This window comes from Hemiscyllium ocellatum, chromosome 2, assembly GCF_020745735.1.
Source record: "Hemiscyllium ocellatum isolate sHemOce1 chromosome 2, sHemOce1.pat.X.cur, whole genome shotgun sequence".
Lineage (NCBI taxonomy): Eukaryota > Metazoa > Chordata > Chondrichthyes > Orectolobiformes > Hemiscylliidae > Hemiscyllium > Hemiscyllium ocellatum.
In genome coordinates, this window is record NC_083402.1 from 92279948 (window position 1) to 92295800 (window position 15853).

Sequence of the window (15853 nt, forward strand, 5' to 3'; positions counted from 1 at the left end):
CGGAACATTTCAGAAAACACCTCTGGGACACCCGGACCAACCAACCCAACCTCTCCGTGGCTCAACACTTCAACTCCCCCTCCCTATCCACCAAGGACATGCAGGCCTTGGACTCTTCCATCGCCAGACCATAGCAACACGACGGCTGGAAGAAGAACGCCTCATCTTCCGCCTAGGCACCCTTCAACCACGAGGGATGAACTCCGATTTCTCCAGTTTCCTCATTTCCCCTCCCCCCACCTTGTCTCAGTCCAACTCTCAAACTCAACACCACCTTCCTAACCTGCAATCTTTTTCCTGACCTCTCTGTCCCCACCCACATCCCCACTCCGGCCTATCGCCCTCACCTTATCACCCTCACCTTTAACCTCCTTCCACCTATCTCATTTCCTACGCACCTTCCCCAAGTCCCTCCTCCCTACCTTTTATCTTAGCCTGCTTGGCACACTTATCTCATTCCTGAAGAAGAGCTCATGCCTGAAACGTCGATTCTCCTGCTACTTGGATGCTGCCTGACCTGCACTTTTCCAGCAACACATTTTCAGGTCCGTTACTTTTACCAATTTATGTCCGTAAAAGCATTGGTGGAACCTTCTCATACCAAAGATAACTGTCAAACCTTCCTTCTTTATCTGGGTATATCTTTGTTTGGCATCAGCCAAAGTCCAGGAAGCATATACCATTGGGCCACTGGTGAGCCAACATTACTCTGATACTGTACAAGGAGGCATCACACATCAGCACATCTTCCTTGGGATCATTGTATGTCAAGCACCTTAAGATGACGATAGCTGCTAGATAGATGTCACTGCTCTCAAAGAACTCCAATTTCTCAATCTTTCACCCCATCCCATGTCTCCAACAGCAAACAAATGTTGATAAGCAATTTATTTCATAGAACTATTCTGTTTTGAATCTGTTTCTAATTCCCACAGCAAATGCACCTATGAGGTTAGGCAGGTGTTGATATAGTATTCCGCTTGTCTCATCACTATTTCGTTAGTACTTTCTAATGTAAAAAGGATCAAAATGTTAAATTTCAGGAATCCAACACAAACCCTCACTTATCAGTTTGCCAGACAAACATTCAGCAATCCTCAATCTGTACTGAATTGGAAATTATTTTTGGAACAATGTCCACAAATAGTAGGAATTGTGTTGATCGAGACACATAATATTTTACACCATTGTTGACACAAGCTGCATGCTACTTCAGAATCTTACTGTTGTGATATCTAGTTCTGGAGTGGAAATGGGGTAAGGGAACAAAATGTGTACCCAATGATTTAGATAGTGTTGTCGCTTCAGAGATTTAAAATAACTAGTATCTTTTCATTTTACCAGTATTAACTGTTGACTTGATAGTGTTTTTTTCAAAATAAAGAAGAAATCTATTGTCTTTCTGTTACAGAAAACAACTCTATGATATGGCTGAGTATTTCAACATGGCCTCTGTGGAAGAATTGGCAAAACATGTTTTAAATAGCACCTCGCAGCACCGGCTGACAATGCTTAGGAAGTTTTACACATCCCAGTATCCAGAATTGAAAGACATCTTGCCAGTTGGGCCTCCAGAATCTGCACGTGAAGATGATGTCACATCGAGGAGTTCACAAGATTGTGTTACCACACACTGTGCTGACAATAGGGATAAAAGTCAAATCAATTCTTCTTTGATCCAAGCAGTATCAGGTGGCAAAAAACATTTTAAGAAAAAGCATCTAAAAAAGATTGCATGTTTTAAAACACAAAATTATGTTATTTCAGAAAATCGTGACTATAAATCAAGAATAACTCATGTAAAAAATAGAGTATTGGCAGACGCATCGTTTTCTAGTGATTCTGCTGAAGATGTTGACAGTAGCGTTGGTATGGATTTTTCAAGTTCTTCAACTACTCCATTCTCAAAGAGTACACCACACAGGGATGAAACCAGTTCCAGAAGAGCTGTGAAACAGCAGCAACACGATGAAGAGATAGAACCACTGGCAGAAGGGTTAAAGTGCAAGTCAAATCAGAACCAAAAATCAGCTCTGTCAAAAGCTGACTCAATCACAGAGCTGCTTGGTGACACTTCAGTACTGGCTGCATTGTTTGAGAGGAAAAAACCCATTACTGAACAGCCAATAAAGGCTACAGGATATGTGCGAAAAGGAAAAAGCAAATCAAAGGATTTCTGGGATTTCCTCAATCTCAACAACAATGAGTATGCTAGTACACTAACTGATTTATCTGTGATTGAGAAGTTGTGTGAAAGTGCACCTTTGAAGTCGAAGAACAGTGAAAAAGAACCAGATGACATCTTTTGGAAAAAAAATGAAAAGTTTTTATGGAAAAGTGATCCAAAAAGTGACTAGTGTGTCTCAACATCTGGAACATTTTTGCCGAGTTAACTGTGAAAATCAAACTCTCGAGTGCTGGATGGGAGGAGTAACAGAAGCCTGTATAAAAATAAATAATTAATTGAACGAAGTTTATTAATTATAAAACTTTTAAAGTCTGTAGTAAGTAGAAGAATTTATTTGATTGTTTTATAAAACAAAAGTACCTGAATTTCAGAGGGTGGCAGTATTGGGTTATGGAAAGGAGACTCTGTAATATAATTACATAGTTACCATTTGGGATATTTTTGTAGCTGATGTTTAAGTTGGATTGTCATCATGATGCAGATGTCCGCCATGGATAGAGCAGCAAAACTCTACAAAACTGAGAAGTTTAGTCTTGGATATGTACAGAAACATAGAAAATAAGAGCAAACATTGGCCATTCAGTACCTCAAGTCTACTTTTACTATTCAGTAAGATAATGGCTGATGATCTGTTTTGCAAATTCTCATTCCCAGCTGCCACCAACAACGTTTGATTTTCTTATCTAACAAAAAGCTTTCCATGTCTTAAAAGTATTCACTGACCCCAACTTCCACCTCTTTCTGAAGCAGAGGTCCAAGGTTGCCAAATCCTCTGAGAGAATAAAGCTTCTTTTCATTGTGCTTCTGAAATGACAACCCCTTTATTTTTAAAACACTGTCCTTGAGTTCTGGACTTCACCGAGAGGAGAAAACATACTTTTCACATCCACCTTGTCAAGATCATTCAGGATCTTGGACACTTCAATCTTGTACCCTTTCCTATTCTAAGCTACAATGGAAGCAAGCCCAGTCCCAGTCAGAGAACTGTTATGGTGCATAAGGAGGCCATTGTCATGCTGGTGTCTACATAATCGTTATGACTTTGCACTAATTTCTTGCCATTTATCATGGCATTACAAATTGTTTCTCTTCAAATAATCATCCAATGCTCTCTTGAATGTCAAGGTTAAACCTGCCTCCATACTTCCTGGCAGTGCATTCCGTGTGAGTCATCTATGGTGTGAAAATGTTTTCTCTCAAATCACACGTGCAACTTTGGCAAAACGTTTTAAAACTGTGCCCTCTTGTTCTTGATCCTTTTACAAGTGCAAACAGTTTTTTTTTCTACCGCGTCCGTCCAGACCCTCATTATTTGGATCATTCCAGGTATCAATCTTGCATCGAGGCATTCAGCATAGAAACAGGCCTTTTGGCCTAATCCCATTTGCCTGAATGTGGTCCATAGTCTACTATGCCCTGGCATTTTAATTGCTTATCCAGATGCTTCTTAAATGTTACACGAATACCTACTACTACCCTGTCAAGCAGTATATTCTATATTTCTATCTTCCCTTGGTGAAAACCCATTTCCTCTGATCTCTTCTAAATCACTTACTCTTCATCTTAAACTGTGCTGTCAGATTTTACACATGTCTATGCCTCTCATAATGTTTGTGTACCTCATTCTAATCCCTTCTCAGCCTCCTCTGCTCCAAAGAAACAAAGCCAGCCCATCCAGTATCTCCTTAGACTGAGACATTTCATCTCTGGCAACATCCTGGTGAATTTCCTCTGAGCCTTCTCTACTGAAATGACATCCTTCTGATAGATGGAATGTTGTGTGCAGTCCTGACCACCACACTCTGGCCTAACCAATACTTTATAAAGCTATTACAAGCTGATCCTTGCTGCTGTACTCTACACCCATCCAATAAGGGAAAGCATCCATATGCTTCTTTACCATCTTCTCTACATTTGCTGACATCTTCAGGGATCTATGCAGGTGGTATGGTGGCAGAGTGATTAACACTACTGACTCACATTGCCACAGACCTGAGTTGGATTCCAGCCTTGGGTGACTGTTTGTTTGAATGGAGTTTCATGTTCTCCTGTGTATTTGTAGGTTTCTGCTGGGTGCTCTGGTTTCGTCCCACAGTTTGAAGATATGCAGATCAGGTGGATTGGTCATGCTGATTCTTCCCAGTTACCTTGAGATTTTGTGGATGTGCAACTATAACCCTTTTAATGATCAATTCTAGCACCCTCTATATAATTGACATTAAACTAACTATTCTATAATTTTCCTATTCTTCTCTCCTGAATAAATGGGTTTTATTTGCTACTTTCCAGTCTGATGGTAAAGATCCTTACTTGAATCTAGGGAATTTTGGAAAATTAACATTAATGATCAGCAATCTTATTAGTCATTACTTTTAAGACCTTATGATGAAGTCCATCAGATTCCTTGTCAGCCTGCAGCTGTCATCAGCTTGCTCAGTACCTACTGCTTGTAATTTCACTCAGATCCGCTCTCCGCTCCTTGTCCTGATTTACAGCATTTTATGGAATGGTTATTGCATCCTCTTATAGAGAAAGCAGAACAAAATACTTGTTAATGTCAACTGCTTTTTTTTCTACTATTAACTCCCCATTCTCACTCCATGGGTATAGAGTAAAAGGTGACAGGTGAGACGACATTAAGTTGGCATTTGAGCATTAAGTTGGGATTGGGACTTCTAAGTGCCTCGAGGATCAGTAGATTCATGTCTTGGCATGGGGTTTGGGGACCTTGAGCATGAATACAGGGGCATATGGTGATATGGAGCTTTTGATGGGTTGTGCAATTGGGATTTTTTTCTTATTCACAGGATGTGGGTACTGTTATCTAGGCCAGCATTTATTGCCCATCCCTAATTGGCCAGAGGGCAGTTGAATCAGCGAAATTGCTCTGAATAAGGAGTCATATGTAAGGTAGACCAGATAAGGATGTCAAATTTCTGTCCCTAAGGGGTATTGGTGAACCACATGGGTTTTTTTGCAACAGTTGACAATGCTTACATAGTCATCGGTTGAATTGTTAAAAAATTTCAGATTTTTATTGAATTCCCATTTCACCAGCTGCATTAGTGGGATTGGAATCTGTGTTCCCAAATCATTAACTTGAGGTTCTGGAAAATAGTCCAGTGACATTACCATTACAGCGCTGTCTCCCCCCATAAAGCGCAAGGTATGAAGGGAAAAGGAGTGCTGTGCACAGGTGCATTGTGTGGCATGGAGAATGTAAGAGGTTCTGAATATGGAAACAGACCACAAGCAGCATGCAAGATGTGGAGGTTACCATGGATGGGACATGGTACAAAATGTATGAGGAGTGAGGTGGTTTTTTAAGTTATTTTTATTTATTAAATATGTAACTTCTAGGACTACTTAGCAAGGTATTGACTGTACTCAACCATCATATCATTTGCTCAGTAATTCTGTGTGTTTAAATAATTGTACTAACACCCTACTTAGCATTATCACTTAGGCTGATGGTGTAGTGTACTTGCCTGTATTAGTTATCTATGACTCTAATAGGCAAGGCCCTGTTCTTTGCAGACAGAAAGAATATGTATAATTATTGCACCTGTTTCAATGCAACAAAGTAGATGACGGCCCTTGTTTTGCTTCATTTATCAACATAATGCCTCAACCAGAGTCAGCATTTCTCGATTAAAATGTAAACAAAGTTTGGCAATTAATTAAATCATCATAAACTGGTCCATTCTCCATGGCAACGTCTCAATCATTCAGAGTCCACTTGCTAATTACTAAGTTCTTATACAGTCTAAATGTTGTTTTCCTTTTACTTTGGTATTTCTTATGAATTGTCCTGAAGGGTACAAAATGAAAAGTTTCAACAAACGATCTTCTTCAGCGATACTCAAATTCTGTACAATCAAATAACTAGTTTTATTATTGCCACAGTTTTTATTGTTGGAAAATAATGCAACATCAACATCTTCTAATCTCTATTTAAATCAAGCTTCAAATAATAATAAACCGTTGTTTTTATTTTGTTGGCTGCTTACTGCTTTGTCTTTGCATTTGGGTCATTTTTTTGCATCATGGCTTTCTCTACAGAACGTACCAGTTGTGCCTTGCTTTAGGCCTCTTGAAACACAAGGAATTTGTAGTGAACCAGAAACTTGACATTTTTTTCTCTTGATTCTGATCGTAACCAAAGCTCATCCAATATATACACAAATATAAGTAGGAGACAGCACTGAGGTTCATCCAGTTAAGAATAAAGCTATCACACCTCATCTATTTGACCTGCAGCATTTTTAACAAGACTAGTGCAAGCTGTTTAATACTTTTATTTATTGTACATTCCCACATTGATGTCCCACTTGTAGAAACTCCAGAGAAAAGGCAAATACTTTCCCTCCAACTGAACAGGGTATTTATGAGTACGGCATTTTCATTATGTAGCAGCTGAATGAAGAATGCACTGGAAAAACCTTGGAAGAAGTCATTTACCTGCTCTTTTGTTTGGGAATGATGTGTGACAAGTTATCTAAAGGAGAATAAATTCTGTGTTAGCTTGCGGAGATTGTTCCAAAAACCATTCTATACACGCCAAATAAAAAGAGTTCCTGTCATTTTCGATTACATTGGAAGAGCTGTTTTAATGAATTTTCTTGGCCTCGTCTATCTTATTAGAGGTCACACCCATATGTAAGCACTCATTGTGAAAACTGATCCAACAAATCCCCATGCGATTTTTTGACATTACTAGGCTCAAACGTTGTAAGGCAGAGTTAATTTAATTTTTCTTCCTAAGCATCAGGTTTTATCTGTGGAGCCCCAAAACTCTCCAGCGTTTAACAGAAGTCATCTTTAAACACTTAGCTTTTCCTATTGAACTCTCCAATGGAATATATAAAATGTGAAAAACCAAATACAATTAATGACTGTCCATGTGCTTTCACTGTGCTCTTACCATAATTTTTTGCTTACAATTTCCTGGTAATTTTTTAATTGGATGAAGAAAATAAGGCCAAATTCATCTTGTTTCCAATCTAGAGCCCGCCAGGACCACTCATATAACTAAGAATCAGATTTGCAGCACAATGTTTCTTCTGACAATCAAAAACTGGACAATTCTTATCAAAAAAAGTCAGTCAGCTGTGTACATTAATACCCTACGTATGGAATAATATTGCCCAATCTTCAACAAAAACTAGACCCCCCACGACGATGAGCAATTTTCTTTGTGCTGACCTGTGCAGCTTATTTTTTACAAACATTCATTCTTTTCTGTATTGAGCTCTATAAGAAGACAATATCATGCTTGAACATGTTAACAAAACAAAGCAAAATGGATGGCTTCAGTGTTTTTAGGGCTTAGCTTGTTTATCAAACAACCATGCAGAAACCTGCCAGTTGATGAGCGAATAATCCATGCCTTCTTGAACTGTAGAACAACATTTTTCTTCGTTCACTTGTTTATGTTTCTCTAAAACATATTAGGGAAAGTTCTGCAATCAGCTTTTTTTAGCTACAGATAATATATCTTTGTTTCCACCACCCCCACCTTGAGGTAGATGCAAAAAAAGGACATGATTATAAAGGGCATTTAGGAATAAGCATACTGTAGCTGAATTTGTTGAAAAATAACTGAACATTTATGCACTGATAATAATGAACTAATCTAACTTGAGGGTTGGAATGAACCCTGAATTGGCACATGTTGCTCGATGAGTTGCACCACTCTGATGTTAGTTTCATTAATTTGGCTTCCCATGCTTAATCTCCCTGTGATTTTCATGAAGTTGCTGCATTTGCACATTAATTATGCAGGAAACCTAACATTTTCATTGTTGTACTTCCTTCATTTCCATTCGCTTTGGCTTTGCATTACTAACCCTTTTGCCATTTAATCTCTCATGCCTTCCACCCTATCTCCAGCTTCCCTCTTCCATTTGTATAAAATGTGTCACACTTTTACCAAACCTGGTAATTATCAACTTCAACTATTGAGATGAATTTTTCTGGGAAAGCTGAAATTCCTCAGCTGGTGCTGAAAACGGGACTGACTGCAATCCAACAGGTGGTGGGATGGTGATGAATAATTGAAGATGACAGGCTGCCCACTAGAACTGCTAAATCCCATCGGACCACAACCATGATCATTGAGAAGGACCAGAACAGCAGATGTATGGAAGCACCACTATCTAAAATTCTCCTGCAAGCCACACGCTAACCTGATTTGGAATTAAGGCTAGGAATTATGTAATGAGAACGAATAATTGGCAATCTAGCTGTGTGAGACCCTTGGGGAAGAGTGACCATAATATGTTAGAACTTTTCATTTAGATGAAGAATAAAATAGTTGATTCTGAGACTAGGATCCTTAATCTAAATACAGGAATCATCAATTGTATTAGGCAAAAGATGGCTATGACAACTCAGAAATGTTATTTAAAATGATGATGGGGATAAGCAATGGCAAATATATAAATATACAAAGGAACTGCAAGGGTTGTTCAATTCCATCAGGCACAAAAATAAACTACAAAGGTTCCATTGTTAATAAGGGGAATTAGAGATAATATTAGATCCAAAGAAGGGACATACACAATTAGCCAAGTAAAACATCAGACCTGAGGATTAGAAGCAAAGAGGACAAAGAGATTGATTAAGAGGGGGAGAAAGGAATATGAAATTGCAGAGAAGATGCAAACTGATTGCAAAAGCTTCTATAGGTATTTGCAGATTAAAAAGAAGACAAACATGGGTCAGAAACAGGGTAAGTTAATGGAGAACAAAGACATGACGGACAATTTAAATGGTTAATTTGGTTCTGTCATCACAAAAGAGGACACAATGTGCCAAAAACATTGGGGAACACGGTCAAGTAAGAGGAAGAAACTGAAGAAAATCAATTTTTCATATGAAAATGGTGCGGAGAAATTGATGGGACTAAAGGCCAATAAATCCCGAAAGCATACAATAATCTATATCCCAGAGTTCTTGAGGAAGTGCTCCAGGAGGTACTGGATGCATTGATGGTCAACTTTCACGAACGTGCAGACTCCAAAATAGTTCTAATGGATTGGAGGGTAGCGAATGCAAATCCCACTATTGAAAGAGGAGAGAGCAAGAGGGAATTATAGACTGGTTAGCCTGACATTGGACGTGGGGAACTTTCTAGAGTCCAGCATGTAATAGCATAGCACTTAGAGGCATACAGATTTACAGCACACATACAGACCTTTCGGTCCAACTCATCCATGCCAACCAGATATTGTAACCTAATTTAGTCTTATTTGCCATCACTTGGCCTATATCCCTCTCAATCCTTCCTATTCATATACACATCGAGATGCCTTCTAACTGTTGTAATTATAACAGCCTCTACCACTTCCTTTGGCAGCTCATTCCACTCTACGTGAAAAAATTGCCACTTAGGTCCCTTTTAAATTTTTCCCCTCTCACCCAAACTCTAGTTCTGGACTCCCCCCAACCCAGGGAAAAGACCTTGCCTATTTACCCTATCCAATCCCCTCATGATCTTATAAACCTCTATAAGGTCACCCCTTAGCCTTGAACGCTCCAGGGAAAAGAGCCCCAGCCTATTCAGCCTCTTCCTCAACCGCAAATCCTCCAACCCTGACAATATCCTTGTAAATCTTTTCTGAACCCTTTCAAATTTCACAACATCTTCCGATGGAAGGGAGACTAGAATTGCACGCAATATTCCAAAAGTGACCTAACCAATGCCCTGTACAGCTGCAGCATGAGCTCCCAACTCCTGTACTCAATGCTCTGACCAATAAAGGAAAGCATACCAAACGTCTCCACTTTCAAGGAGCTATGAACCTGCACTCCAAGGTGTCTTTGTTCAGCAACACTCCCTAGGACCTTCCCATTAAGTATATAAGTATCCTGCCCTGATTTACTTTTACAAAATGCAGCACTTCACATTTATCAAAATTAAACTCCATCTACCACTTCTCAGCCCATTCTCCCATCTGATCAAGATCCCATTGTACTCTGAGGTAACCTTTTTCGCTGTTGAATATTGGAGTCATCTGCAAACTTACTAACTATATCTCCTATGTTCATATCAAAATCATCCATTTAGATGACAAAAGGCAGTGGACCCAGCACCAATCCTTGTGGCACACCACTGGTCACAGGCATCCAGTCTGAAAAGCAACCATCTATAACCACCCTTTATCTTCTACCTCTGAGCCAGTTTTGTATCCAGATAGCTATTTCCCCCTGTATTCCATGAGATCTAACTTTATTAACCAGTCTACCATAAGGAACCTTGTCAAACGCCTTACTGAAGTCCAAATACATCACATGTACTACTCTGCCCTCATCAATCCTCTTTGTTACTTCTTCAAAAAACTCAATCAAGTTCATGAGACATGATTTCTCACGCATAAAGCCATGCTGACTATCCCTAATCAGTCCATGCCTTTCCAAATACATGTAAATCCTGTCCCTCGGGATTCCCTCCAAAAACTTGCCCACCACTGATGTCAGGCTCACCGGTCTATAGTTCCCTGACTTTTTGTTAAATATTGGCACCACGTTAGCCAACCTCTAGTCTTCTGGCACCTCATCTGTGACTATTGACGATACAAATATCTCAGCAAGGGGCCCAGCAATCACTTCCCTAGCATCCCACAGAGTTCCAGGGTACACCTAATCAGGTCCTGGGGATTTATCCACTTTTCTACATTTAAAGGCATCCAGTACCTCCTCTGTAATATGGATATTTTTCAAGATGTCACCATCTATTTCCCCACATTCTATAACTTCATGTCCTCCATAGTAAATACTCATTTAGTACCTCCCCACATTGGCTCAGTGATTAGCACTGCTGCCTCACAACATCAGGATCCAAGGTTCAATTCCAGCCTCAGGTAACTGTGTGGAATTTGCCCATTCTCTCCGTGTCTGCATGGGTTTCCTCCAGGTGCTCCGGTTTCTTTCCACAGTCCAAAGATGTGCAAGTTAGGTGAATTGGCCATGCTAAATTGCCCACAATGTTAGGTACATTAGTCAGAGATTAATGGGTCTGGATGGTATCCTCTTCAGAAGGTTGGTGTGGACTTGTTGGGCTGAAGGGCCTGTTTCTGTGCTGTAGGGAATCTAATCTCATCATCTTCTGCAGTTCCACACATAGACTACCTTGCTGATCTTTGAGGGGCCCTATTCTCTCCCTAGTCACCCTTTTGTCCTTAATGTATTTGTAAAAACCCTTTGGAGTCTCCTTAACCCTATTTGCCAAAGATACCTCATGTCCGCTTTTTGCCCCCCTGATTTCCCTCTTAAGTATGCTCCTACTGCCTTTATCCTCTTCTAGGGATTCACTTGATCTCTCCTCTCTATACCTAACAAATGTTTCCTTCTTATTTTTGACCAAAATTTCAATTTCTCTCACCATCCAGCATTCCACACACCTACCAGACTTGCCCTTCACCCTAACAGGAACATCTGCTGCACAAGGTCAAGAGCTGAGCCTCCTCTATTGCTATGTTCAGGATCCCTCTACTGCCTCACTTGTTGTCACACCCTCCTCCACAGGCCAAATTTGAAATAGTTAAGCTACAGGGTGTGACTGCCAGGAACGTAGCATCAAGATAACTCTCCCCATCCTGGATGTGCTGCTGTGTCTGAAGTTCGGATTCCAGCTCATTAACTTTGAGGTAAAGTTGCTCGAGTTGCAGGTGCTTATTGCAGATGTGGTCACTGTGGCTTGCAATGGAATCCACCAGCTCCCACATCATGTGGAACAATACTTGTCCTGCCATTTCTAATTTAGTTAATTAGGTTTTATTTACTGTGAAAAAATATTCTCAGAAAGCCCCTAAATTATTATACTCCTTTTTTTAATCAACTATTATTTAAGGCTTCTATATGACTCACTTTCAGCTCCTGTTTCCCCAGTCAAGCTAGTCTGGACACATTCTGTACTCCTTCCCAGGCTGCTTCACTGTGATGCCAACTAGAATGAACTGCCTAAGGAAGTGGTAGATGCAGGTATAGTTACAATATGTAAAAGACATTTGGATAGGTACATGAATAGGAAAGGTTTAGAGGAATGTGGGCCAAATGCAGGCAATTAGAACTAGTTTAGTCCAGGAAACCTGATCAGAATGGACAGATTGGACCAAAAGATCTACTGCAGTGCATCTCACAGATGGCACTCGCTGCAGCTTTTGTTCATCCATGGTGAACTATCACCATGATTTGGGCTTTTCCTCCAATGGGTTATTTATACTTGATCTGGTAACACTTATTCTAGCTCCTGTGACATAAAACTACATATGTGTGAAATGGCATTGAAATATTCAACAGAATCTTATTAAAGATCTTGAAATATACATATAAAACAATCAGAGACATTCCAGTGTCATATTAATATTAAGATATTCAGTTACAAACAGTAGCTTTAAATGTCATGCTTCAAGTGGCCCCAGTTAAGATGGAGTCGGAAACCTTTACACAGTCAGATCACACGCCATGATGCAGTAATGAAATAATGAATGTGCCTCTTAAAGGTGTACTGTGCGCTAACTGTGAGATATCTCTATGACTCTACATACCATAACAGGTGATGAAGGGTTCCTTAAAATGTACAATGGGATTGGTGACTGTAAGGAGGGTCACTCTTACAATTCTTTATCCTGCAATTAATTATTATGTAGTTCTCAGGGCTCTTTTAGTCCAACAGCAGTTTTGTCCCACTAATTAAAATCAGCTTTCTCTCTGATCTACTAATAAGCAATACTGCTTGTAACTGCTGCTAACTACTACGAGTCCTCTAATGTAATTTGACAGAATTGTCAGAGTTAGCAAAAGGGTTACAGTGAGATTCATGAACAAAAAGACTGAAAAGGAACACAATCAAATTTAACCCACATAACAAATTCCATTTTTAAGAATACTTTTTTTTAAGAAAGTCTAGCTTTTAAAACCAAAATACCCATGACCTGCTTCAATGAACAAAACTTGACAGGGTCTTATTTATACTTAAGATGATGTTCCAGCAACCTGGGTGGCCTAAATCAGTAAGCATAATAACCAGCAAAGCTTCACAGTAATTAGAAGAAGTACAAATAATATGATGTTAGCATTTGTATTTTGTTCTCTTTTAAAGGATGAAGTCACAGTCAAGCTTTTTTTGCTTACATCAGTGAAAGAGAATCCAACTTCTTTTTCATCTTGCTTGCTTTGTAATTCATTGAGAGCCAGTTTAATTGTTGAATTCTAGGTAGTGTAGACTATTCAATAATAAGCAAGGTCTTTACCAAAACTATGACTTCTGGCTCAGCTGCCACCTATTGTAGAACTGATCCACACAGACCAGGCAAGTTTCTTTGAGCCAGCCGATGGACTGCAGGACCTCAGTTTTCCCTTGACTGATACTGAGTCCCTTTTGCTGGTGAGAAACTTGAATTTGAAATTGCACATATGCACACTAAGACAGGCCAGGATCAGATTTAGCTCTGGTGCTTTATGATCAAGTAACTGATGAAAGTAACTACCTAAGCACATAACTGAAGGTCACTGGAACAAGACAAACTGGGAGGATACCAAATCCATTTCCCAGAAATTGATAGAATTTAGTAGAGTCAAAGCGGAAGGCATTGTTTTAAGGATTCTTATTCTAATCATATCTGCAAAAAGTGGTTCTACATTTACAGATTTAACAATTTCAGATGGGTGATCAAATTGTGTGTGACATTGTTGATATTAGCTTTCCTCCAGATTTGCTGAATCCAAAGTGAGGTCCATAAATGCTGCCATTTAATTCTGACCACGCAACCAAAGGCCACATGCCAAACAAAGCATGCCAGATTATGATAAGAAACATGCAGTTTTCCCATTTCCCTTTGACCAGTTCAATATTTCAGTGGCCTAATTTTGCAAGATGCTTGACCTCCTTGTTAGTATACAGCTGGAAACTTGATCACATTCCACCTTCCTTCAATGTGTGCAGCTCTCTCTCAGGTAGAAAATGTTGTTGTCTCTGCTAATGTTTCTGAAAATCAAAGAAACAAATTGTTGTGCTTAAAAAGGTTTAGCCTGTCATTCATAACCAGTTTGGTTTTAAGAAAGTGACATGAATCAAGCAATGAAAAGGCTCTGTGTGTGGCCCAGTGACTTAATTCTCTTTTTGGAATACACCCACCTGAGCACTGTCCAAACTAGATCTATGCTTGGATTAAGGGGAACAGAAGCTGTTATGCAAACAGAGAGGCAGTTGCATAATGTTTAATGGATTTTAAATGTCCTGTAGTCACCCTTTATGTTCTATTATCTGCTATCTAAACAAGCTAAGTTCGTTCAACCAACCAGACCTACAAGAGCAAGAATGTATTGAAAAGAAAATAACAGTACCAGGAAACAAACTGCAAGCATTAAAATATGCATTGCCATTCAGTTCTGCGAGTCTGGAAATGCTTTACCCATTCATTCATTTCAATGAGTCAACAGACCCACATTCTTGACTCTCTACTGGCCTCTAGAGGAAATATAAAAGAAATGTTAGTCATTGAGATGCAATATAACTACAACCAGGTGTAGATTAGATTGTGTACTCCACAACCATCTGATAAAGGAGCAGCGCTCCGAAAGCTAGTGCTTCCAATTAAGCCTGTTGGACTATAACTTGGTGTTGTGTGATTTTTAACTTTGTACACTCCAGTCCAACACTGGCATCTCCAAATCAAGATAAATAGAAACGGACAAAGAAACAAGTTTTTTTTGATACATATAACATCGTAAACAGCATTAATGTGTAACTTTAGAGTTTTGATCACATATCTCACATTACTATTAGATTCATATTGTTATGCTATAAAGCAGATAGATGGATCAGAATAAAGGTCAGCAATCAATAGGGACAATAGTAACAACTGGAACAGCGGTGATGATGAGAAAGTGACAGTGATTTAATTAAATATAGTGTTGTTGATGAAATTTGTGACCACTTTTAGGTACCTGCATTTAAACACAAATCTCAAAAGTAAATTATGACAGTGCTTTTTGTTGCATAGTTTTGAAGCACAAAAGATGCCTTCAGCTTACTTGGTTGTGATTATGCTTCTCACATCCTCCTTCCACCTTATTTTAGCTTTATGTCTCTCAGAAGCTTTATGACTGCCAATTTTTTATTATTTAATCCTGTAAGAAGTCTTTTAATTGCTTCTATATCTTAGCTTCTGTGTTGGGAAGCAAGCTGATATTTGGTTTCATCTCACTAGCAAGACAGGGTTTATATCTTACTAAGTCATGAATTTTAAGTAAAAATATCATAAGTTTACCTCCAGGCTATTTAAATTGCAGATATGTACTCACATAATTTTTTTGCTTTTGGTCTTCTGAATCTTTGTGATACAGGATTAAGAACACAAGAAATTGGAGCAGCAGTAGGCCATTTGGCCCCTCAAGCCTGTCCCATCATGGTCAAAATTCCATTTACCGTCTTAATTATTTTCTGCATCTCCTTGCTAATTCATTGTGTTTCATGCAGAAAAACCCACAGATCGTTCTGTGCTGCACTTTTTTTAAGAGTGTCTCTCTAATTAAATAGCAGTCTGCCTTTTAATTCTTCCAAATTGCATGGTCACACTTTCCTAATGAAACTGCATCTTCTAAGTTATTGCCCATTCACTCAGCCTATCTATATCTCTTTTCAGATTTCTTATGCCCTCA

At 39.1% G+C, this 15853-nt stretch overlaps 1 protein-coding gene across 2 annotated transcripts in view; it reads left to right on the forward strand.

The window, feature by feature from the left end:
* The window catches only part of ercc6l2 (excision repair cross-complementation group 6-like 2), a 79849-nt gene extending 73769 nt beyond the window's left edge, over positions 1 to 6080 (forward strand). For both annotated transcript variants that reach the window (XM_060838461.1, XM_060838470.1), the window contains exon 20: positions 1412 to 6080. In XM_060838461.1, the coding sequence (XP_060694444.1) occupies positions 1412 to 2357 (946 nt within the window). In that variant the 3' untranslated portion in view covers positions 2358 to 6080. The remainder of the gene's footprint in view (positions 1 to 1411) is intronic.
* Positions 6081 to 15853: the final 9773 nt, after the last annotated feature.